We start from the raw sequence: 26,106 nt of genomic DNA, 5'->3' as shown, positions 1-26,106 counted from the left end.
ATTTTATTATAAATGAAGGAGTTGTCACTTATTGATCACGTGGCTGGTTTGTTGGGTCTTACATAGTACAGCCCTTGTTGATTGATATAACAAGTTCCTAACTTTATATCTCTAACCCTTTTGGAATGGGAATTATGCTTTACTCCCATGTCTTTGGCCTTTTTTTTTTTTTTTTTTTTTTGGCTTTATAAAACATATTTGCAGATCATGCATACCAAATATGAATTTACCTTTTGCTTTAAAAATAATGAAAATTCACAAGTACCGATTCAATATCTTCTGAACACGTAATTTCAATAGCTGAAAATTCATCATTGAAGATATTATAAAATTTAGGTTATTGAACGAGAGTATAAATATACGAGATCAATGTACATTTAATGAAATAAATATAGATAAATGAGATCGAAGTGCAAAAAAAAAAAAAAAAACTAAGGTATAAAAGAATGAAACACAAATTAAGTACAAGCAACGAGACCAATACATCATGTGATCGATTCTCTTTTCACTAGATACCAATTCGATAATGTAGCGTGAAAAATAGTAAAATAGCTATGTGGATAACAAACATGATTAAATCTTTCAACCCTTTTGGAATTGGAATCATGCTTTTGTCTCTTGTCTTTGGCATATTCTTTTCTTCTTTTTTTTCCTTTTTCTTTTTTAGTTTGTTTCATTTTACCAAACATCAATTTACCTTTTGCTTTAAAAATAATGAAAATTCGTAAGTACCAAACTAGTACCTTCTAAATGCATAATTTCAATCGTTGAAGATATGTAATAAAATTTAAGTGATTGAATAAGAGTATAAATATATAAGATCAAGGTATATTTAATAAAATAAGTATAAGTAAATAAGATTGAAGATACAAATTAGGTACGAAGTAATGAGAGCAACGTATTTCGTGATCGATTCTCCTTTCACTGGATACCAATTTGGTAATATAGCGAGAAAAATAGTAAAACAATTATGTAAATAACAAATATGATTAAAAATAATAAAATTATATTAAAATATATTTTTTTATTTTATTTACATCCATGTTCATAATTGTCATTTCCTCTTGTTCATATAAATAGTATAGTAGCACAATATTCAAACAAGGTACGTAATTAATTTAGTATTGGTCCAATTTTAATGGGCTTTTTATAATCTTTTTATTTCCTTCATTTGTTTTAAATTTATTGAATCAGGCAAATATGGTCATGGCATAGCTTGAGGGTAAAGAAACCACCCAAATTCCAAGAAAATCTTAAACCCTAGAAGTCTAGAAATGTGACTTCAAACAAACTATCCAAGAATTTCTCAATTATTGCAATTTTTAGTTAATAACTTAATAATATCATGAATCCATGATTCATTCAATTAATTCATGTTAAATATGAAAATTTTTCCTTTTTCAAAAATATTTTAATATTTTTCATGTAACCAAATTAACTTCCAAGCCAAAATTTAAGTCAAAACCAACATTTGTATTTTTTTGTTTAATATGTGGAAAAAAAATGTGATATATATAAAATCAGTTTATGAAATAATTTTCCATATTATCAATAGGGTACATGAGAAAATCAAGAAAATGCATGAAGTGTTTTTTTTTCTTACTTTGGTATACCGAATCAATTAGCAAATGGTGTAGTTTTCTAATTCGGCCATTTTAGTTGACTAATTTTTCTTTCTCATGAAAATGTATGAAATGACGCGGTTTTTTTTTTTTTATAAAATGAATCAATTGTCTATTTTTCATTAATATTTTCATCGATTTAGCAAATATTTTCACCGAATTAGCAAATGGTGTAGCTTTTCAATTCGAACATTTTAGGTAATTTCCTTTCTCATTCGAATGTATGAAGTGTTTTTTTTTCTTCTTGCTTTGATAAAACAAATCAATGGTCTATTTTTTATTAATATTTCCACCAAATTAACAAATGTTGAGCTTTTTTATTCGACCATTTTAGTTAATTAATTTTCCTCATAGGCCATTTGATTAAAAGGGTAATTGAAAATCCAATTTTGAAAATCTAACCATTTCTCCGTCATTTTTTTGCTATATTTTAACAAAAATGATCTCATTCTTTTCTTGTAAAAATAATTCATTCTTTTAAAAGTTAAGACATAAATACTTAAAATTACGGTATGAGACAAACAATTTTTTTAAAAAAAAAACCTTGACTATCTAGATATATATTTTTTTTCTTATTTTTAAAAATAATTTTTTACATAAAATTTTTTTAAAAAAAACTCTTAAATAAAAAGTAGAAAAATATCTTATTTTCTTTAAACTCTTTTTAAGACTTAAAAATTTTCAAAATCTAAAAGTAAACTTAGAATTGTGGAAATTTTAGAAATGAAAACCCAGTTTTCCACCAAAAAAAAAAAAAGCCCAATTCCACACCAAAATAAACCTTTCCGTGGAAACTTAGGGTTCAAGAAACACATATGCTGTCACTTTCTTGAACACCACACTACGTCATTATTCCCATAGACTTTGCATCTTCTGAATGAACCCCACTTTAAGAAATGCTCCAATTCAACTTGAAATTGGTGGTCACTTTCTTTTTTGATAAGCGATTCAGGAAAAACCCAGTTTCCATTTTCACATTGACTTGTCTTTCTCGTCCTCATCCTGCAACTTGTGCTAGGGTTTCCAATTTCCAGGCTTAGACCCATTCCATAAGACCTTCAAATTGACCCATACCAGAAAGATGAAGTTGGTTGTGGGAAGTGGTCTTCCTAATGATCAATTCAGAATGGTAGATAATCATGTAAGAAATCACAACAATCACAATATTTTATTCCTATTAGACCATATGGGTAAAGATATCATCTCACAATTGCAGAATGAGACAATGTGTGATGGCTTTTCTTGACCAATTCAGGGCTGAAGGGCATACATGGGCTGCCAAGCCAACTCAAATTTAATTCAATCTATTCAATCTAGAGATGTTGTATGTGAGGGGTGTTAGGATTAAAGCTCAAAAAGATATAATAGATAGAATTGATTTTCACCTCCCCATTCCCCATTCTCTATTCCAATGATTCAAACATGACCTTCCTTCCTGCTAGGTAAGTAAGAAAAGTCGATAGAAATTGCCAATTGGGACATGGCCCACTATTCCAACAATTCAAACATGACCTTCCTGCTGGGTAAGTAAGAAAGTCAATAGAAATTGCCAATTGGGACATGGCTTATGGGTGATGGCTTTTCTTGACCAACTTAAAGCTAAGGATTCCACATGGGATGTCAAGCCAACTTAAGTCCAACTCCGTCCATTCAATTAAGTTCATTGGTTTCCATCATGTTTAAGGTTGAAACAAACCCAATCCTGCCTAACCTGAATTCAATAACTTCATTATGAATTCTGAAATCCACGTAAGCATTGAGGTCTGGATTTTGAATATAACAGTGTTCAATACAAGTGGAAATAAAGTCTTCTTATCTCTAATGAGGATCCTAACCCAGCACCTAATAATTTCCAATATACCAGGAGTTTAAATGCATAAAACATTGGTTCTATCAAAGGCAAGATTTTCTTCCTCTCAAAACTACCATCTAGTCATTAGAAGAACTTGTAAAACAAGCATCAAAATAGAAAATGAGTATTAGATAATCTAGTGTGAACTTGACCTGGTGCATATGAACATGCGTGAAAAAACAAAAAAAAAAAAACTGGCACCATCAAGTGACGTGTTCTAATCTTTAATTTGATACTTATCACAAGCACAAGCTCGTAGAATTTGAATCTGGTCAATGTGACCAAAGTTGAGTTTTCACTGTATCAACTAACAGTCTTAACTTGTTTTGGAAGGTGACAACTAACAATAAAATGGTGGACCAGAAGCTAAGCATGACCAGTTTCACATGAAGTTCTATTTTTCTACCTCTTGATGATCAGCATTAGCATTATGAAATGGTAAATGTGCTAACAGTGTACCCTTTTTCTAATATATTTATCTTCTTATCTATCAAAAAAAAAAAAAAAAAAAGTATAACTAAGGGGCAGCCATGAGAGCATTATTTAATAGGTGGGGTCAGTCTAGGTTTTATGATCCTTACATTGGATTAGGTTGAAATAATTCTAATTATTCTATTTACATATTGTTTCTCCTAAACATCTAAACAATCTCCCAACCATGCAAAGCATTCTACAAAAACTAATGAAAACCAAATAGATGAATAAATTTTTTTTTTTTTTTGATAGGCAAAGGTAGAAATATATTAGAAAAGGGCACCATGAGGAAAACCCAATAGCATACAGGGAGTATACAAAAGGCCCCTTAAGGCACACACAAAAGAAGAGAAAAAACAAGCCCGACCCTCATCTAGCGCCTAGCCAATCAATAAAACTAGGTAAAGTAAGAGGACCTTCATTTACAATTGTTTTTGTCCATACCCAAAGATTACAAACAAAAGAATTTTTCAACCTATGAACCGAGAAGTCCTCATTATCGAAAGCAATCCTGTTTCTTTCCAACCAAATCGCCCAAAAAAGGCACAACAGGACTGCCTTCCACACCTTTCTATGCTTCTTGCCCAACATAAAGTCCCTCCATTCAATAAGGGTCTCTCTAGCCAAAGATGGGAGGACCCAACACACTCCAAAAAGGGTGAGCAATAAATCCCATAAAGCTCTTGCCTTGGAGCAATGTATAAGAATGTGATCAATTGACTCCTCTTCCTCACAGCACAGAAAACATCTGTTAGCAACAGCCCACCCCCTCTTTTTAAGCTGATCCATAGTGAGCACCTTACCCCAAGAAGCCTCCCAAGCAAAGAAGCTCACTTTGGAAGGCACACTAGGGTTCCATATCAAACCATGAGGGAAAAGACCAGCTCTTCTTGAAGATAGATCATTATAGAGTGATTTAACTGAAAAAATCCCATTCGAATTCACCTTTCACATCATTCTATCTTCCATAAGAGGACTAAGCCTTGCACCTCGGATTGCCAAAAGAAGCCTCTCCACCTCCTCCACCTCCCAATCATTGAAGGGCCTAGAAAATCTAGGACTCCAAGCCCCTTCCCCTCCCGAAGTGTCCCAAAACTCCTCTACCCAAGCCTCCTTAGAGGAGGCAAAAGCATACAAGGAGGGATAAGAATTGCATAAGGCGAGATTCCCCCACCATATATCTTTCCAAAATTTTACCCTTCTACCATTCCCCACTAAAAAAGCGACTTTATTTTGCATAAGGGCACCTTCCTTCCTTATTTCCTTCCAAAATCCAACTCCATAACTCTCCCTAACTTCTCTAGAACTCCAACCCCCTTCTTCCTCCCCGAACTTCCTACTAATGACGTGCCTCCAAAAGTTCTCCCTTTCAATCGCAAAACGCCAATTCCACTTGCAAAGAAGGGCCCTATTATTCATAGTAATGCTCCCTGCACCATGTAGACTTAAGCTGCATCAAATAAAAAATAAACACAAGCAAAAAAGAAAGGAGAGTAATGTATTTGTTGATCTTGGGATGCCATTTATACCATTAATAATTGGTTTCGTATCTTCAAAGCTTATATTTAGTTTAATATATATTGTCATGGCTTGGCATATAACATTTTTTTACTGGATTTTGTGATCTTTATATTGGATTAGGTTGAGATAATTTTAATTATTGGATTTACATATTATTTCTTCTAAACATTCTGAACAATCTCCCAACCGTGCAAAGAATTCTACATAAATTAATGAAAACCAAAATAAACACAAGCAAAAAAAGAAAGGAGCATAGTGTATTTGTTGATCTTGGGATGCCATTCATACCATTTATAATTGGTTTCATATCTTAGAAGATCATATTTTGTTTAATATACATATATATATATATATATTATAGGTAAATAAAGCAAATATATTAAAAGTGCTTGAAAAAGGCGCAGAAAGTACACACGTAGTGTAAAAGTGGCAGCCAAATACAAGCAAAAGGAAAGAGAGACAACAAAGCAATACCCGAAACAAAAGACTTCACCCTACAACCCAGAAAAACTCCAGACTTTACAAACACTTGGGTGAGTAACAAACCAAAGGAACTCACTACTACCTCATCCACTCTTTGGAAAGCCGAACACCTAGACCCTAGGCCATCCAACAGCAACCCCAAAAACACAACCTAAAAAGTTTCTTGCAAACCAACTCCCACCCACTGCTCCATTCTCAATTTTTTGTTTAATATATTGTCATGGCTTGGTATATGACATATTTTTGTATACATATATAAGTAGAACAAGAAGATTCTAACTGTATATCTACCAGCTCCAACCAGACCCTTTCTGTTTAATCCAAGACCTTGAGTGGGCTAGGAATATATGCTTGGAATACAAGCATTGCCTTGGCACAACTGCTGTAAAGCACAGTTGCATGTGGGGAATGAGGTGCAACATTGAATTGACTTGAGTTTAATATATTCTCTTTTCATTTCGGTTTAGATGAAAGTTACTAAAGAGACCATATTAGAATCAGAATGATGCAACAAAAGAAAACATAAGGAGTAATTGGGTGAAGGGGTTTTATTTGTAAGTTACAGAAACAAGGCAAAACCTATTCTCAAATGGTACAAGTAAAATTCTCCACAACTAACGTAAGTAATGTATAGAAACTGCTCAAGGGATAGGGAGTCACCTTAAAACTTGGATTTCAACTTGGAGGTAGGTTTCCCACTGAGAGAGCTTCCTGGAAACTGTGATTTGGGGACAAATTCCAGACGAAGCTGGCTTTCTTTTTATGGATCATGAGTTTGTTGGCATTGTCTAGCTGGTTGAAACATTCAATTCCTTGTATGTAGCTTGTCATATATGATAAACAAAGAAGGGGCCCAATCTTTTGGCATATAAGCTTGGTTATTTGCTGCTCCCATACAATAGGCTGATCTGCTGCCATGACTAGTAGTGAAGCAAGATGAAATCCAATGCCTGTTTTTGTGGTTTATAAGCTCAGTAAATAAACCTGGCAACATTACTTGAAGCATTGGTCAGACAAGTATCACAAGTGCAGTTGGAACAAATTCCATTCTTATAGTTTAAAGTTCACTAAATGGAACATTATTACAGGTCCCTTCTGTATTTGATTTACAACATTCATCAACCATTTTAGAAGCCACATATTTACAAAATCGGCTAAAGTAAAAGGAATGAACACAGGACAAATGGCACCAAGGGACTTCCTTGCTTCGTTCATTAGGGTCACAGCTGTCATGGTAGAATTACAGTCTACATTCCCTTGAGAAAAATAAATAATATGGACATCATTGCAAGGAAAGCCACCACACACAAACCCATGAAAATGCGGACAAATCTGCAGTAGAAGCTAACTTAGCTCCACAATTTATTTTTTTTGAACTACGACAGGCCCGCATGCCTTTCCCACCTAAGGTCTTCAGAGAATTCTGAGATTGCAGCTCGAGGGTCACCATTTGATATAGACAAGTAGTATTGGGCAGTTCCATCATCTATTTGCATGCTTCTCTTCAAGGACTCAATTACCCTTCTCCTGCCTTGCTCAGAGGAGACCTTATTCAACAAAGAGTTGAGCTTTTTGTTAGGCCCACCTTCCAGATACAGCACAGCTACTTCCCTTTTTGCATAGGAATCCAGCTCTATGTAGCAGATGGCATTGATAAGAATGTCTGGTTTGCTTACAGGGATCAGTAACCTCTCCCTCGAGTATATGCCATGATCACTCATCATGTTGTTTAAACGTTTTATGTCCATAACCTGCAAACACAAGAAAAATGTTTTCAGGACAGCAATGCATTCTTCTGGTTAATAACAAAAGGGGGTAAACAAAGAAGCTTTCCTTCAAGAAGTGAAAATCTAAATAGTGGAAAATGATAGCAGAAAATCAATCTCTGTGCAATCAAGGAATGTATAACTATGGGAACAACAGTTGCCACAACAGGGAAGACTGATCTCCATCATTGAATCATTCAGCATGCTACAGTCAATGTTAAGGCCTCTAAGAAAAATGGGATAACACAAAAAACAAGTAACGAGGCGGTGCCAAATATTGCACTTTTGAATAAACATCTATCTTTCAAATTTATATAAGAATATTAACTTTTTTTTTTTTTTGATAAATATCATGAATATAATAAAGGGCAAAGGCCACCAAGCATACAGGACGTATACAATCTGCCTCAAAACGAGAGCACAAAAAAACAAGCACCCTTACCCTCCCTTAAGTGGCCGCTAGCCACTCCAAAAAACCTAAGAGTGAAGAGGACTCCTCTCCAATATACACCCTAGCCCAACTCCACAAGGTACAAACAAAAGAATTTTTGAGTTTCTGTATATTTAACACCCCTCCCTTGAAAGCTAACCTATTTCTTTCCTTCCATACCGTCCAAAAAATACACAATGGTATAGAATTCCAATTTTTTTCCTCTTTTTCCCACAAAGGGGCCCTTCCAACTGAATAACGCCTCCTTCACCAACTCTGGGAACACCCACTGAACCCCCACTAAGGCAAAAATAATTTCCCATAAGGCCCTTACCACTATACAATGCAAAAGAATGTGATTTACACTCTCCTCTTCACAACCACACAAAAAACATCGGTTAGGAAATTGCCAGCCCCGTTTTTTAAGCCTATCCAAGGTAAGAATCTTCCCCCACGCGGCTTCCCACGCAAAAAACGCCGCTTTGGTTGGGACCTTATCCACCCAAACGCCTCTATACTGAAAGTCGCAAGCATTGATAACAACCAGCTTGTTGTAGGCATCCTTCACCCCGTACCTCCCATGGCCCCCCCCCCCCCCCTTTCCAAAGCACCACGTCCTCTTCTGAAGATAGTTTGAAGTCCCTGAGCATAATAAGCAATCCTCTAATCAAGTCCAGCTCCCAATCATTAAAGTCTCTATGGAATCTAAGATTCCAACCTCCTGAACCACTGCTATGATCCCACATCTCATTAACCGTTACATTCCTGTTGACTGCCATCTCATGCAGTAAGGGAAAAGAATGGGACAGCCTCTCATTCCCACACCACTGATCAGACCAGAATTTCACTCTAGTCCCTTTCCCTACCTTAAACTTTGTATTTTCCCAACACCACTTAGCTTCCTTCATAATCTCCTTCCAAACCCCCACTCCATAAGTACCCCGGGCTTCTTTGGTTCTCCACCCAAGCTCTTCCTGACCATATTTCACCCCAATCATTAACCTCCAAAGATTATCCTTTTCAACTGCAAATCTCCAAATCCATTTGCCTAACAAAACTTTGTTCAAGGAGTCAATCTTCCGAATGCCAAGGCCACCCTTCTCCCTTCTAGTGCACACCACCTCCCACTTAATTAAATGGACCTTCCTCTCCAAGCTGCCCCCTCCCCAAAGAAAGTCCCTTTGTAGTTTTTCAAGCCTCTTTACAACACTTTTCGGCATACGAAAAAGGGACATATTGTAAATAGGAAGGCTGGCCATAGTACATTTGATTAAGGTGATACGCCCTCCCTTTGAAATATACTGTCTTTTCCACTAAGCTAATCTCTTTCTCATTCTCTCTTCCACCCCATCCCAAATGGAGGCAGCTTTGTGATGAGCTCCAAGAGGTAGCCCTAAATAAACAGTGGGCAGCACTCCCACTTTACAGCCAAGTTCCACAGCCAGCTCCTCAATGTCTTCCACCTCACCAACTGGAATTAGGACACTTTTATCAAGATTAATTCTAAGACCGGAAGCCACCTCAAACCAAGCCAAAATCCAGCTTAAAGCGGACAATTGCTCTTTGCTAGCTTCACAAAAAATGATCGTGTCATCAGCAAAGAGTAGGTGGGAAACTATCATCTCCTCTTCCCCTCTCCCCCGCATTCTGCAGCCTAATACGAAGCCCCCTTCAACCGCCCTTCTAATTAGAATACTAAGAACTTCCATTCCCAACACAAAAAGATACGGGGAAAGGGGATCTCCTTGTCTTAACCCCTTGGAATTTGAAAAGAAACCAGCCGGCACCCCATTGATCATGACTGAAAATTTGGCGGTTGAGATGCACCACCAAATCCACTCCACCCACCGCGACCCAAAACCCATTTTGTCCAGAATTTTCATGAGAAAGTTCCAATTAATGCTGTCATAGGCTTTCTCAATGTCCAATTTACAGATCAGCCCTTTCTCATTTCTCTTTTGCCAAAAATCGATCACCTCATTGGCAATAAGAGACGCATCCAAGATCTGTTTGCCCCTCACAAAGGCGTTTTGGTCCCCGGACACCACCTTATTTAACACTTTCTTTAACCTATTCGCCAACACCTTAGCCAACAGCTTGTACAAGCTCCCTAACAAGTTGATTGGCCTGAAATCACCCAAATCTTCAGCCCCTCCTTTCTTAGGAATGAGGACTATAAAGGTGGAGTTAAGGCCGTTGGCAAAAGAACGCTAGACATAGAATTCTCTAAACAATTCCATAATCTCCTCCTTCACTAACTCCCAGCTTGATTGCCAAAAAGCGATTGTAAACCCATCCGGGCCCGGAGCTTTATCCCCATTCATACCCATTAAGGCTGCGTAAATTTCCTCTTCAGTAAATTGCACCTCCAGAGAATCAGCTTCACTAGAACTTAGACATTTAAAGTGCACCCCCTCAATATCCGCCCTCCAGCCAGGTTCTTCAGAAAGCACCTGCTGAAAAGCACTCACTATTTCCTCCCTCATCTCCTGCTCCTCCATCATCCAAACTCCATTAACTTTTATTCTATCCATAGAGTTGTTCCTTCGATGAGCATTAGCCATCCTATGGAAGAACCCAGTGTTTCTACCTCCCTCCTTAAGCCACAATTCCCTTGACAATTGTCTCCAGTGTGTCTCCTCCAGTAAGACCCATTTTTTAAAAGAGTCCTTAGCTTCTTTTTTCAGTTCAGTTTCATCTGCAGACAAGCTCCTTTCCCTTTCCACCCCGTCCCAAAATTCCACTTGTTGCAGGGCTAAGTTCTTATTAATTTCCAGCCTACCAAACACCTCTCTATTCCACACTTTAATCTTATGCTTCAGCACCTTCATTTTAGTGGCTAGTCTGACACTGGCCCTCCCTCTAACCTCAATTCCCTGCCACCAACCCCTCAGAAGATCCGTGAATCCGTCAGCTTTAAGCCACATATTTTCAAACCTAAACGGGGACGGACCTCTCCTCAACCCTCCCCCCTTCAGCACAATAGGAAAGTGATCTGATATCAGTCTGGGCAGCCTACATTGCACAATCTCACTGAAGTGGTCAAGCCAACTCTGGGTCACCAGGAATCTATCCAATCTGGCCCACGCCTGATTATTCCTCCCCACACTCCAAGTAAGCATCCCTCCTTGTAAAGGAAGATCAATGAGTTCTAAATCATCCACCACTTGAGCAAACCTCCTCATTGCACTCGTTAATCTCCCCTGATTACTTCTTTCCCTCAGTGACAGGGTGACATTGAAGTCACCCCTATGCACCATGGATCCTCCCAAATGCCTCGGATTGCTCGTATTTCCTCCCACATCCACTCCCTGTCCTCTTTAGAAATGGCCCATAAACCCCAGTAAACATCCAGACTAGTCCGTCTTCCACATTCCTCATCCTACAAGAAATTGAGAAGCTCCCCACTTCCATTTCCATTAATTCCAAGGTCCTCTTATCCCAGCAGATCAGAATCCCTCCCGCTGTCCCCTGGGCATCCAAAGTACCCCAATTAAGAAACCTGCCAGTGCCTAAGCTTTGCACCAGCCCCTCTGTCATTGCTTGGATCTTGGTCTCCTGGAGACAGAACAAATCCACTCTTTGACTCCTTATCAAAGCCTTGATTACCTTTCTTTTTGAGCTATCGTTAGCTCCCCGAACATTCCAGCTCAAGATTCTAAGCTTCATTTTACCACCATAATCTGACACCCTCCTACTAACATCCCACTCTTCTGCTTCTTTCCCCCCTCGTAGTTAATAGAGCATTCCAACCTTTTCAATTCCCTTTCAAACTTGGATTTTTCTAAAAGGTTTTTACTATGAACCTTTTCCCTTCTCTTATGGATTTTAATCAGAAACTCCAAAATTTCTTTCTCCATACCTTCTGTAGAAAATCCCAAGAACTTGCTAAATTTGGCCAACTCACTTTCCTCCCAATTTTCCTCCTCTCATCCCTTTCCATCACATGGCATGGCTAGACTCAACTCCTTACCACTGCTCACCTTGCTGGCGCTTGGGCCCTCCCTCAAATCCCATCGATAATCATTTTCCTCTTCTGAGGGACCCAAGGGGAGAAGCATACGTAAGGGAGATTCTTTCAAATAGGTTACCCCATCATCCCCAGAAATGTCGCAAAAATCCCCCAACGGGGTTCGACCAAAAAAGAGGATAGAAGAAGGAGAGGGTGCAGATGCCAATAAGTCACAAGGGATAGGAACACACCCGTACCTCGACGCTTCTTCAATTAGGGCGCAGTCAGTCCTTGACTTCTCCGCTGGACAAGGCTCCATTTCCTCTTGCCTTCGCCTGCCATCATAATCCCAGAACGGGAAGCCTTCAGCATCTGACTCCTTTAGTTGACTTGGGCCAGCCCACACAAGAGGCAAGGCCACTCCAACTGGATCAAGACAATCTTCCCTCCCAGATAGCCCACCCGCCTTAACGGACTCCATTGGCCTAATACCCTCTAAAAACGAAGGCCCTTCTGATGACGACGGCCCACTGGAACTCGGCCCGGCCTTAGGCGATTCAGACCTGTCGGGCCTACCACCCAAGTCAAGGCCCTGAAGAGGCCCAGTAAGCCCAAGCCTCCCAGGCAACCCTTCTTGGTCCCCCAGACCCGACCCTTTTGGGCCTCGGGACCGAGCCCAATGGGACCCCGGCCCACCTATCTGCTCCCTTGTCCCATCAGCAGCCTGCAAGTGAGTCTCGAGCCTCGCGCCTTCCACCACTTCCTCCACGCGTGTAGCGACTTCACCCTCAACCCCACCTGCAGCGTCACCGCTATTCTTTCTCCTCTTTTCTGCCGGCAGCACTCTCATTACCGGCCTGACCTCCCACCATAGGACAAGCGAGTAGCACACCCCCTCAACCCCAATTTCTAGCATGCTAGGAAGCTCCTCGCCGGATAATTTCACCAGAATTCTTGCCCACTGCAACTCTTCCAGCCTCTCCGTCTGCGAATCTGTCACTAAAAACCCCTCGCATTTCTCCCCAACTATTCTAAAGACGTCCCTATCCCACAGCGAGACGGGAAGCCCCACGATTCTTACCCAGGCCTCACTCTTCTCCTCTCCTTCTAACAGACACCCCGTCCTAGGGTTCCACTTCTCCAGTCGCAGCAACGTCTTCCCTACCAAAATCCCTCCCATATTAACGGCTTTTTCGGCTTCAGCACTCTTCTCAAACTCTAACAACACCTTACCCCTTTCCAACTTAGCCAAACCTAAGTTGCCCCTCAGCCCCCACGCTCGGGCCATTTGGTTCCCCCAACTCCTTAAATCCTCCCCCTTTACTGACTTTGGATCCCACACTCCAACAATGCACTGATCCAGCCTTTTTAGGTTTTGGCCAAGGTCCTTGTGGCTTACTTCTACCCTAACCACTGACCTACCATTGCGTTTCTGACCCGTCACCACTTCCGCATAGCTACTTCCCGCACATGGCGCCATCAGCATCTCCTTCTTCTTCTGACAGTCCTTCCTCTCCGTGGTATCAACCAGTGCCTTGAGTATATCCAACATCGCAGTCCAGCCCCCTTTCCCTCCATTTCCTTTAGGGATAAAAATATTATACCTTTTTTTCTCCAGATCCTCTACACCCAGACGGATGAAGCTTCCTCCCTTATTCTCATCCCGCAACAGTGAAAAGATCCTCCCTCTCTCCCTCCAGTTTCTGACCCATCTGCCTGTTTGAGAATCCTTAATACACAAGGCTAACCCTTCCACAACAAACCCTAGGCTCTCCGGCCCCATTTTAATCCACGAGGAAACCCCTCTCTTCCTTTCCTCAATGAAGACTTGCGTTTTGCCTTTTTTCCTCTCAACCTCAATTTCGAACGTCTTCGACTCCACCTCGAAGCTTCTCCTCCATCGACTGGTACGAGCTTCCAAGCCACTGAAATTTGTCTCACCATCGCTCGCGAACAGCTCCGCTGGATCTCCTCCCTTACTCCCTCTCACTCTCTCTACAGCCCTCTCTCTCTCTCTCTCTCCTCCATTTATATAAGAATATTAACTTATTCAACCCTGTAATTTGATTTCATCCAGTCATTTCTTAACTATTACTAGCCAACACAAAAATCCCATCTCTCTCAATTATTCTCACCACTAATGGAGGTATTCTATTACACACACCTCCATGGAGGAGCCTCATGGAGGTTCAGACCCCAGACCACCTACACAAAGTAGATAGATGACACCACCCAGGCAAAGAAAGAAAGTTACTAGCTTAGGTTTATTTATTTATTTATTAAAAAACATTATTGTTTCTATCGTTTCCACTTTGAAGGGGTCAAAATGAGGACTTCCTATGGGATGTCCCTCCCAAGCAACACTCTTGGTCAAGCACACTGTGCTGAGTTCTCATGGGATCTGGTGCATTAGTTCTTGTATGGTTGCTTCCTAGAGCTTACTAGATAAGTTCAAGAGGCTGGATTTATCTAGAAGCTATTATTGAGGATTTTAAATCCCTTTGTCAGAATAACATGTAGCAATACTATTATTTACATTTTTTTTGTTTTTTGATAGGTATTATATACAATATTCCAATGAAGTTTTACCTTAGGTCAATTTCAATAGTTTTCAACATTCTTTCCCCTAGCTTTCAAACTCCTATGAGCATTTTTCTTCCCTCAAACCCCAATCTTACCTGTTGGCATTCATACTGACCGTAATGATTTATTTCCACTTTCTTCATCTAACTTTCTTTTCCCAGATTTCTCAAGAAGCTTTTTTTTATATATAAGTAAAAGAGAAGAAATTGTATAGAAAAGAGACGCTAAAATAGCAACTCAAAAAAATTCAGAAGAGATGCACCCCCCTCCCCAGCTGGGACAAAAAAAACAGCCATCAAAAGCGGAGGAGCCAAAAAAACCACTCTCATCGAGATCCCACCCAATCAATGAAACCAACTAAAGTCAAAGGACCATCTTTTATGAATAATTTCGTCTCCGACCATAGAAAATAAGCAAAAGAGCTCTTAAGTCTTTGAATGGACAGCACATTATCTTCAAATGCAATTTTGTTCTTTGTCTTCCAAACCGTCCAAAAAATACATAAAGGGTCTGCTCTCCAAACTTCCCTTCTCTTTTTTCCCACAAAGACTCGTCCCAGCCCAAGAGCATCATCTTAACAGATTTCTCAAGAAGCTTAAAGAGGCAATTAATGCTCACACAAACCCTAGCTTGTTATTCTGACGTTCTCCACCAGACTCTCTTTCCCTTACTTTCTCAAATCCCTACATGTGGATTTATGGTTTGTTTGTGGCTTCTCTACAACTCTAGCTCTAGCCCCAAATGGACCATAATCAACAAATCTAGGGATTTAATACTTGATCATTTCTTCAATTCAATCCACTGTATGCCTGTCCATGCCAATTCTCCATCAATCTACTTCCAACTCGGATGGAAAACCACCATTCCCCAATTAGCATATAAAAGAAATCAAAAGATGCAGAGACTTGAGCATTGAGAGAAACCACATTATGGACAATGCCAAAGGTTAGGACCATATTTAACTTGTGTCTCCTGGAGCCCTGTTTTAATGGTATCAGCATCAGGTAATAACCTTTGTAAGAAGGCTGAAAGAGTGCAAGACATGAAATCCTACCCTTTCACCCAACTCACCGTGTGGCTAGCTAGAAACCCAAATTAGCTTATAAAAGAAATCAAAAGATGCAGAGACTTGAGTATTGAGAGAAACCACATCATGAAAAATGCCAAAGGTTAGGACCATATTTAACTTGTGTCTCCTGGGGCCCTGTTTTAATGGTATCAGCATCAGGTAATAACCTTCATAATAAGGCTGAAAGAGTGCAAGACATGCAATCCTACCCTTTCACCCAACTTAATGTGTAGCTAGCTAGAAACCCCAAAATCAAACTTGAAGGTGTGAAGAAGCCCTCCCAAATACAAACTGACCCAAAGCAAAGTTGTATGATCATTGATCTGCTATAACAGCTTGCTTTCATGCATTTTAAGGTCCCTAAGAAACACTTAGCATCTGTTTGTAAACCACTTGGGCAAGCCAGTACTCACCAACTATCTTATAAGTTCCCTAATTCGAAATATTATTGCAGAAGTGGGTTGTGACAAATTCATTGATCTTGCAGTACGCATGTCTATCTAGTATGGTATCATCTTGCATAAACCTTCTTTTTACTAGTGTTTAAATGCTTCTATGCGATTTTATTTTATTTGTGCTCCTTCATTATCAAAGCAATGAATGGACAATAGAAGATTCCAAATTCCTCTCTTTTCCATGCATCTTAGCAGCCAAACAGCCAAATCGGATTTGATATCTGAACTAAATTAACTAAACCACCATATGGAGAGATAATGTCCGCTTGGTAGCTGAGAAATCAAAGAAAAAAAAAAAAAAAAAATTCCGAGTTCGAATCCCATATTCCAGTTGCATTGAAAATAATCAAAATCAAATACATTAGTCTAACAACCAGAACATTTGGCTTCTTTTCGTTTTTTCCTTCATTTTCTTGAAAACCAAACAATACCTGAACAGAGTATTTCACAGCAAGGCTAGCACAGAGTCACCACGCACCAACCGATGAGAGATTGCAAATTTTCCAAGACTATTATCTCTCCAGAAGCTTCCGGAGCTCGGAATTCCAACCACGTCCTTCAATTTCCACGGAGCCTTAAAAGCTCGGACCTGGATCCCTCTGTCCGAGGCCACCAAGTTCCAGACTCGGCACACGCAACTCGCCCGAGCCAGATCGGCAACCGGCAGCCTCTCGAAAATGCCCCTGAGGACGTCCTGGCAGGTGAGGGCCGAGAAGTGCGAGTTCATAGGAGAAATGACGGCGTCGGAGTCGCCGGAAGTGGATGCTTGGGAGGTGGAGCCTAAGGTTAGGGTTTCAGAGAAGTTGGGCATGAGGTGTTTGAGGAATTCCTCTTCTTCATCGCCGCAACACCCCATTTTGCGGTCCGTTTGGACGCCGATAAAATGGGTTGCCTGCAACAGATAGAGCCGAAAGAATCGAGTCAAAAATTTTCCCTTTTTTCCCCAATTCTCTAGAGAGCCAAACAGAGGATTTAGGGAACGAGATACATGGACGCTGGCTTAGTTCAGTCTAGTGGTATATCGATAACAGGAACGTCCGTTTTGACTGTCCGGTGGATCAGGTGCACCTGCCCTCAGGAAATTATTTTGAAAATTCCTCAAGGATTTTATTGAATTTAATTTATTGGCTATTTAAAAGTAAAAATAAATAATTATTTTTTAAGATATCATATTTTCTAACTTTTTTTTTTTAACTTATATGAGAATTCTTTACTAATATAATTTCTACTTTAACATCTAACTAAAATTCAAAGCAAATGATTATGTTAAATAAGGTGAAACTTGGAATCATTTTAATGATTCAATCATAATTATCGCATTTTTATCGGTTTGTATTTAGTCGATTTCGTCTTATTGATTGGATGATGGACAAAAATAATTTGTTTTTTTATTCATTTTCTTAGTATCAAATGTATATTATTTTGTATATTTCAATACATTAATTATTTGAAAAGGCAAATGCATTGAAATTGTTCTTAACTTGATGATAAAACATATATTTCTTATTAATTATTTGATCCAACTTGTATTTTTATTACTCTTGATACTAATATATTGATTCATATCTCGATATCGGCCTTTTTTCTAAAGCAAAATTGGATATATATTGTGATTATAAGAATTATATTGGGTTATTATTTCAACCTGCCAACAATCTCTCCCCGAACGAGACCCTAGTATTTGAACTCATGATCTTAACTTCAATACCATTTGTAAGACCTTAATCACTACCAACTCTTCTAAAAACAATTATTGTCACGAAAAATGCATACTCTTAACTTTATAGTACATTCATCGAAACGCCTTACAACATTCGAACACAAAGAGAGTTGATAAATGTGACCAACCTCCGATCTGTTAACAATTATTTACTTGTAATGGTGATCCATCAATACAAGAGTCATTCTTATTTTCATAACCAATAGATAAATAAGATAAAAGGTCATATCTACAATATTTTTTAAAATGTTATTTTTTGTTTGTAATCAATTTTGTTTATTGTAATGAATGAATTGATTTTTTTTAGATAGATCTCATTTGATTAAATCTTTTTTTCGATTTTAAGCCACACTATGAGTGTGTTTGGTATTGATTATAAAAAGTGTTTTTGACATTTTTAACACTTGAAATTTTTTTATTTTTAAAGTATTAAAAATACTAAAAATACTTCCTTAAATTATTGTCAAATGTATATGTTGATAATTAATGGGTTAAAACTATTTTTGTTTAAAAAGAAAGAAATTATCCAAAATGTAATTGGAATTATTTTGAAAATTCCTCAAGGATTTTATTGAATTTAATTTATTGGCTATTTAAAAGTAAAACTAAATAATTATTTTTTAAGATATCATATTTTCTAACTTTTTTTAACTTATATGAGAATTTTTTCCTAATATAATTTCTACTTTAACATCTAACTAAAATTTAAAGCAAATGATTATGTTAAATAAGGTGAAACTTGGAATCATTTTAATGATTCAATCATAATTATCGTATTTGTATCGGTTTGTATTTAGTCGATTCTGTCTTATTGATTGGATGATCAACCAAAATAATTTGTTTTTTTTATTCATTTCCTTAGTATCTGATGTATATTATTTTGTATATTTTGATACATTAATTATTTGAAAATAAAATGCATTGAATTTGTTCTTAACTTGATGATAAAATATATCTTTCTTATTAATTATTCGATCCCTCTTGTATTTTTATTACTGTTGATACTAATATATTGATTCATACCTCGACCCATCTTGTATTTTTATTACCGTTGATACTAATATATTGATTCATACCTCGATATCGACCTTTTTTTCTAAAGCAAAAATGGATGTGTACTATGATTATAAGAATTATATTGGGTGATTATTTCAATCAGCCAATAATCTCTCCCCGAACGAGATCCCTAGTGTTTAATACCAATTGTAAGACCTTATGCACTACCAACTTTTCTAAAAACAATTATTGTCACGAAAAATACATATCCTAACTTTATAGTACATTCATCAAAACGCTCTATGACATTCAAACACAAAGAGAGTTAATGAATACGATCAACCTCTGATCTATCAACAATTAGTCATGCTTATTTTCATAATCAATGAATATATAAGATAAATGGCCATATCTACGATATTTTTTAAAATGTTCTTTTTTTGTTTGTAATCAATTTTGTTTGTTGTGATTTTTTTATTTTTTTATTTTAGATAAATCTCATTTGATTAAATATTTTTTTCGATTTTGAGCCACACTATGAGTGCATTTGGTATTGATTTTAGAAAATGTTTTTCATATTTTTAACACTTGAATTTTTTTTATTTTTAAAGTATTAAAAATACTGAAAACACTTCCTAAACTTACTACCAATATTCTATGTTGATAATTAATGGATTAAAACTATTTTTGTTTAAAAGAAAGAAATTATCCAAAATGTAATTGAAATATTACTAATATTTCAACTTCACATAAGGTAGCATTATATTTGGTTTTAAGAAAATATTTAAAAAAATTATTTTATCGTGTTTGAATCAACTATAGAAAATACCAAAAATAGAATACAATAAATTTAAAACTAATATTTTGAAAATTATTTATTTTTATCTAAAAAAATTGAAATCGAGGGCGCAATACTTGATATTAAATCCTATCTTTAAACGAGCTTAGAAAATAATTTTTAATACTTGAGTCGACTTTTAATTAAGTTCTTCCAACTCGAATTTAATTTAAGTTGAGTTTATATTATGGTTTAGACAACCAAAATCTAACCGACTGATTTAATATTTTTATAATATTTATAAATTTTTATTCTCTCATAAATTTTTAGATTTTTTTAAATAATAAACTATAATCATATAATGTACATTTTTCATTTATTTGAAAATATATATATATATATATATTTACTATTTTGGAATTGTGCCTCTTTACTATTTGAATTTGGATATAAATGCATTGGAATTTTTTTTGAAAAACATTATGAATAAATTTTGATTCATACAACATGAAACTAAAAAAATAACCTTGGATCAAATACCTCGAATTGATTATTTTTTAATTCATATTAGTTTCCCGTTAACCATCAACCCAACCAACCTACCCAAGTTAGCATTGTAATTAAAATATATGAAATCACTTTGAAATAGTATATAAAAATGAGTTATTAATTTTATGTTTTGTATTTTATTTTTTTTCTTTATATTTTCTTTCCCTTGCATTTTCTCTCAATTTTTCCGGAACCAAACATAGTCCAAGCAAATAAATATAAATAGATGATCATAATCATTCCAAAATCATGGGTATCACACTTTCAGAAATAATAGAATCCAGACAAGCTTGAGTCAACCAGTGTCTCATTGCAACCAAAGAGCTTAGTTACAAACTTACAAAGTACAGAAAACAACAAACTAGATGTAACTTGTAAGTGAAGAAAAATCAGAAGACTACCCAATTTGATAGATAAGCTGGTCTTCACAAACATTCACTGATAAGTCAAAAGCTTCAAAGCTTCAAAACAACAATCTCTCTCACTATGATTCTGGCATAGAGAACTTGGAAGAGAATGGCACAGTATGATACCAGAGAAGCAACACCCAGGGATCTGAGGGAAGCTCATGCCTGGTAGGGTTCACTTGTGAATGTTAGTAGGAAATGGATCAACTCGCCCACCCATGACCAAGCCCATATGCATTCATGTAACCGTCTGAATGATCATGAGCATGACCATGGGCACCATGATCATGGTGATGGTGATGGTGATGATGGTCACCGCCTTGGGCTTCATCGAGCATCTTCTGGATATGCTCGGGCACAGGCTCTTCCTCAACTTGTCTGACAGATTTTGGTAATGAGGACACAAATCGAAGAATGTTTTCAGCCAGCTCATCAGCTGCATCTTCCTGAGATGATCAAACACAAAATATTGGAGCTACAGTAATAAAAAAACATATGATTACAAGAACAATGGATTGCTAGTTTCAGGCAAACACAAAGTTAATTGTTTCTGCCTAGATTAAACAAATGAGCATAACAGGAGTTTTGACATGTCTTTTATATTGGGTAGCAAAGGGTTTTGAGTTGTACAGGTCATGTTCATCGGTTACAGAATGCAAGAGCCTCAAACATGGCAAGCAAACAACGGCACATGTAACAACATGTACCAGTAATAGGATTAGTGCAGTGGTTTCCTGATCTATCAATAGCTCAATCAACAAAAGAAAGTATAAAAGCTAAAAATGAATTGATCAGTGGTTATGATTTCTTTGTTTTTAATTGGGCGATCCATTTGCAGAAAATGAACTCAACTGAAAAGCACCTTATCCCAACTACTTGTGTCGACATATGTTTATGCAAATTACTTATAAAAAGAAAATGAAATGATGAGATCAGATAGAAAACTGGAAATGTACAAAAGGAAGCAGGTGAGTTGATGGATATGCCTCTCTTCACAATGGACCATGTCAAACAAAAATGGTGGAAACAGTTTCTGTATAAATGTTTTTTTTTTCTAAATAGGTAAATAAACAAATATATTAAAAGCACTTGGAATTGGTGCACCAAGTGCACACGATGTATACAAAAAGGTCAAAATGCAAGCAAAGGAAAAGACAAACAACTAACCACAGCCCGAAACCAAAGCAATGCCCTAAAGTGCTAGAAAAATGGAGGGATAAATGTTACAATAATTTCCAAGAGAATGATGGGAGCCATGATCTATTATGGCAATGATTTTCTTCCTTTTCTTGGGGATGGCAATTTTATCAAGAATGGGAAGATGAAAGGAAAGGAAGACTTTCTTGAGAGAAAAAAAGAATTCAAACATAGAGTACAGAAAAGGTCAAAAAGGAGACTACAGGTCAACCCAAAAATCTATTAGTTATAAAATGCTTAGAATACCAAAAGGCTAAAACAAACGGCACAAACATTTCTTTTGATCACATCACAAAAGTAGCTAGAATTCAGCCAACCTAATTGCTGGCTTGTAAAATTGTTGTTGCTGGTCTTTTCCAACTTTTTCAAAATTCAATCAACACTGCAAATGTTGGGACAGAAAGATCTATATTACAGATTTACAATCTTCCATTCCTCAATTATTTTGGATGACATGATTGGCAAGGCAAATCCAAAATCTGTCACCAACACAATACTTTTGGTGGACATGATATGCAAAGAACATCTAAATGCAGCAACAAACTTCAATGGTTTCAACCCTAAACATTTAGCAATACAGTTTTAACTATCAAATTGTCATTCTTCACTGAAGTTGCATTCAGAACTGATCCGGATCTCCTGGCAGTGCATTGATTTTGTAGGGACTACATAACTGGTAAAGCTGATCAGGACCATTTATTAAATCATTTCCCGGTCAGGACCATACAAGAATCAGCCTCACTCACCAATCAATTGTAGCACAGTTGCATTACAGTGAAACTACTCTACTCCAGAAGCCAATGTGTAGTTAAATGATCCATTTGATACAAGACTTTAATCCACTTTATTCTCAAGTCAAATTGTTTTAAACTAATTACATAATCATCTCATCTATAAATTTTTAGAACAAATCATCTGATATTCAGCCAAATGGGGCCTAGAGTTTGAAACTTATGGTTTCATCAAATACATTGAACATCAGGCAATGGCAATAGGAAATATTAAATCATTACCTGAGGCCATCTGCTACCGGAATGAGTGATGAATGTAGCATGTGGAAGCGCATCAGCAACCTTCCGGCCCCCTTCACTCCATTCTTTGGACCAACCACTAGACCAAAGCACTTGCACTGGCAAACCTTTCAACCCTTCCGAATCACCCCATTCCTGCAAATCAAAGCTAGAATTCAACTTCTTCCCTGTTCCAACAACTGCTCTAGCTCCATCCCTACCCTTCAAAAGAACTCTATGTGCCTCCACATCTGAAATAGGAATCTTTCTCACACAACACAAGTTGAGAAGCCTTGCAAACACAAACTCAAACCCAAGTACCACCTCCCTAACCACTGGGACGCCCAGTGGCCATAGTGGCAAAGCCGAGGCCCCTAGCATGGTATCAACAAGCGTCACACTCCTCACCACACCCGAATTCTCCGAAACCCAGTTCGCATAAATTCCTAATGCAGAATCATGCAGAACAAGATGCACTGGAGCCAACCCCAGTGAATCTATCACCTGGCCCAAAACCCTACCCATTTCTTCAGGGCCCAATTCCAATACTTTAACACTCTTTCTCTTGGAAACCTGAATCTGAATTTCCTCATATGGCATCTGCCCAGTTTCAACAAGATGATCAAAAGCCCAAAAGAAGCCCTTTTCTTGAATAAGACTATAAACCTCCGAAAACCTCCCTAAAACCCCACCATCTCCCATTTCCTCCACCAACACCGATTTATCAGAAAACCCAGAACCAGGGAGATCAACACCAACAGCATGAACCCCTCTGGACCCCAAATATTGGATAACATTGCGAAAGGCATACGAACTAGACCCCAAACCGTGAACGATCACTACATTCTCAGATGATTTGGCGCCTTCTTGGACCGTGAAGACTTCAAATGGGGGATGGTGTGCGTCGGTCTGGACCTTGATGATTCGACCCTTGGAGTAGTGGTGGCGGAGGTTGGTGGGGAGAGAGAGGAACCATGATTTGGGATCTTGGGGAGAGAGAGAAGGAAGAGAGGAGAAGAGGAAAGTGGCAAGAGAAACTGAGAGAGTGAAGTAAAACCAGAAGGAGAATGGATTTGGTGAGGTTGACGTTGGGGGTGGTTTGGGGGTTTTATGGGTTGGTTTAGGGGTTTCGCGGGTCGGTTTAGAACGAGGGTTTTCGTCGATTTCTTCAGTTATGATCGCCATTGATGTGGGGTCGGAGCTCTGCGGAGGCAACAACAGGGGGTTGAGGTCAAGGTCGAGGATCAGTGGCGAATCTGGCGATCACCACGATACTCTGCTCAAGTGGGACTGTGGGTATGAGCCCTCCCGAAACGCTGCGTTTCAACGCGCTTACCTTTATAAAAGTAAAGTGAATGTTATCCTTTCTATTACTACTTTTATGCCCATGTACAAAAGATACATAAGTTTAGGAATATTTTAGGTATCCATTTAGGTTCCAAAGTTTTAATCATGACCAAAATTGAAAATATAAACAAATAAAAAATCAAATATATATATATAAAATGGTTTATTACACTTTGCCCCCAACCAATACCGTATTTTGCACATTGGTCCATCAAGTTCAAATTCGAATAATGTACCATTTATACTTTATAATTATATACGATGTGTATTTTTTTAGTCACAACGTTACATTTTTTTTGGGAATGACATATCTTCTCTGTGTGACAAGGGCAAATTGGTCATTTTTTAAGAAGTGAGGGCAAGGATCATCCTATTTTTAACCTTAATTTGCAACCCTCCTCTCTCCCATCAATCGTTTTTTCCTCTATTGCTGTTGGTGAAGCCCTAAGTTGAAGCCCTCCTCCCCTATTCTTTTGTCCTTTTGAAGCCCTAAAACACAGCCCCACAAAGTTGCTACTAAAAACCCATGAACAAAGAGGAACAATGGACAAGGAGAATTTATGTGGGGTTTTTGGTAGCAACTTTGTGGGATTGAGATTTTAAGGCTTTGAAAGGAATGAAGAATAGGGGAGGAGGGTGTGGACCCCGCATTTCGGCTCAATGCGTTTCCCACTCGATGGCGAGCTCGATTTTAATTTGAAAAATGATTTTATTTATAAAATCAAAAATGACTTGGAGTTGCCACTTATCTTTGTTTTATTTTTAAAAGGATAAACAAAATAAGAAAAAAAACCCTGAGTGTGACTCCTTATTTTGAAAAATGTGGTTTGCGAAAAACCGGATCGGGTTCGGGGGTCAGGTTACTTATCAGGAAGGTACGGTAAAAACCGTAGCACCCTTCTAAGTCCCTAAAGTCGGGTCTCTACTAATAAAATGAAGCAATCATGACAATGGACGAGTAAAACGGTGAATACCCAGAACTATCATGCACATATGAAAATCAAAACATGCATATAGAAATGTTAGAATGGGAATAGATACGTACCTGGGTGACGAGCCACAATGCGCTATCAAAAAGTGAGGTTAGTGCACAATTAAAGAATAATTTCAAGCATGTCATAGGGCAGTATAGAAACAATCGTGCATGGCAATTAAATCAATCAATCGATCAATCAATTATAAAGTCACACATGTCGGGCTTCCACCAAAACCCATTTATTTTGCATGAATTAATATCACATATTCCATTATTCCGGAATTATGAAAAAAAAAACATTCATGCCTATTAAAATCAAGAGGAGCAGAAGATTGCGGGCGGAAATGGATCCGGCGAATCGCGAGTGTCTAATGAGCCAAGTTGTCCGGGGAATCTGAATTGTCGGCTGGATGCTCTCCGGGTAAGCACTATCAGAGGATCCGGACATGTCTGACCGGGGAAGTTGAATCGCCCTCCTCTCCCATCCGGCGTCAGGCGTCGAATGTGAGATATCCAGAGAAAGTGGAACGTCGACTGGACAGAATTCCGGATGTGAGACATTCGGAGAAGGTGGGACGTCGGCGGACTGAATTCCGGATGTGAGACATCCGAAGAAGGTGGGATGTCGGCCAGACAGAATTTCAGATGTGAGACATCTAGAGAAGGTGGAATGTCGGTCGGACAGAATTCTTCCCCGGGTGGAATGAGCTATGTCGCACGTCACAAGGGGGACCGTGTGCGTGTGCAAGGGAGAGAGAGAAACAGGTTTGGTGGTATGGTTAAATAGGTGTACACACGGGTATGGTAGAACATGGTTATGAGTAGCATGAAGGATGGGTATGGGTTGTATGGATATGGTAGCTTGGGTGAGTGGTTTTAATGGGTATGTGAAGGAGTGAAGGATAGCATGCATCCGTGA

The 26,106-nt window shown here is 38.0% G+C and overlaps 2 protein-coding genes across 2 annotated transcripts; both read right to left on the bottom strand.

The window, feature by feature from the left end:
- Positions 1-6,970: 6,970 nt before the first annotated feature.
- On the bottom strand, positions 6,971-17,221 carry LOC117930334 (F-box protein At1g55000). The gene is given in 3 exon segments (XM_034850941.1): positions 6,971-7,703; positions 16,639-16,667; positions 16,670-17,221. Coding segments are annotated over 3 exon segments (798 nt in total). The 5' UTR covers positions 17,064-17,221; the 3' UTR covers positions 6,971-7,328.
- Positions 17,222-20,463: 3,242 nt separating this feature from the next.
- On the bottom strand, positions 20,464-24,184 carry LOC117930935 (protein AUXIN RESPONSE 4). Its single transcript, XM_034851742.1, has 2 exons — positions 22,868-24,184; positions 20,464-21,103 (listed from the first exon to the last, which is right to left on the bottom strand). The coding sequence occupies exons 1-2, from the start codon at positions 24,047-24,049 to the stop codon at positions 20,861-20,863; spliced, it is 1,425 nt and encodes a 474-aa protein (XP_034707633.1). The 5' UTR covers positions 24,050-24,184; the 3' UTR covers positions 20,464-20,860.
- Between the last annotated feature and the right edge of the window lie 1,922 nt (positions 24,185-26,106).

The sequence above is a fragment of the Vitis riparia genome, chromosome 14 (genome assembly GCF_004353265.1).
Source record: "Vitis riparia cultivar Riparia Gloire de Montpellier isolate 1030 chromosome 14, EGFV_Vit.rip_1.0, whole genome shotgun sequence".
NCBI classification, from domain to species: domain Eukaryota; kingdom Viridiplantae; phylum Streptophyta; class Magnoliopsida; order Vitales; family Vitaceae; genus Vitis; species Vitis riparia.
The sequence above is the reverse complement of the archived record's forward strand: the minus strand, read 5'-3'. Positions and strand labels throughout refer to the sequence as shown.

Coding starts and splice junctions, on each gene's coding strand:
- LOC117930935 (XM_034851742.1), bottom strand. CDS start 24,049: ATGGCGATCATAACTGAAGAAATCGACGAAAACCCTCGTTCTAAACCG. Junction 21,104..22,867: donor CCGGTAGCAGATGGCCTCAG/GTAATGATTTAA, acceptor TGATCATCTCAG/GAAGATGCAGCTGATGAGCT.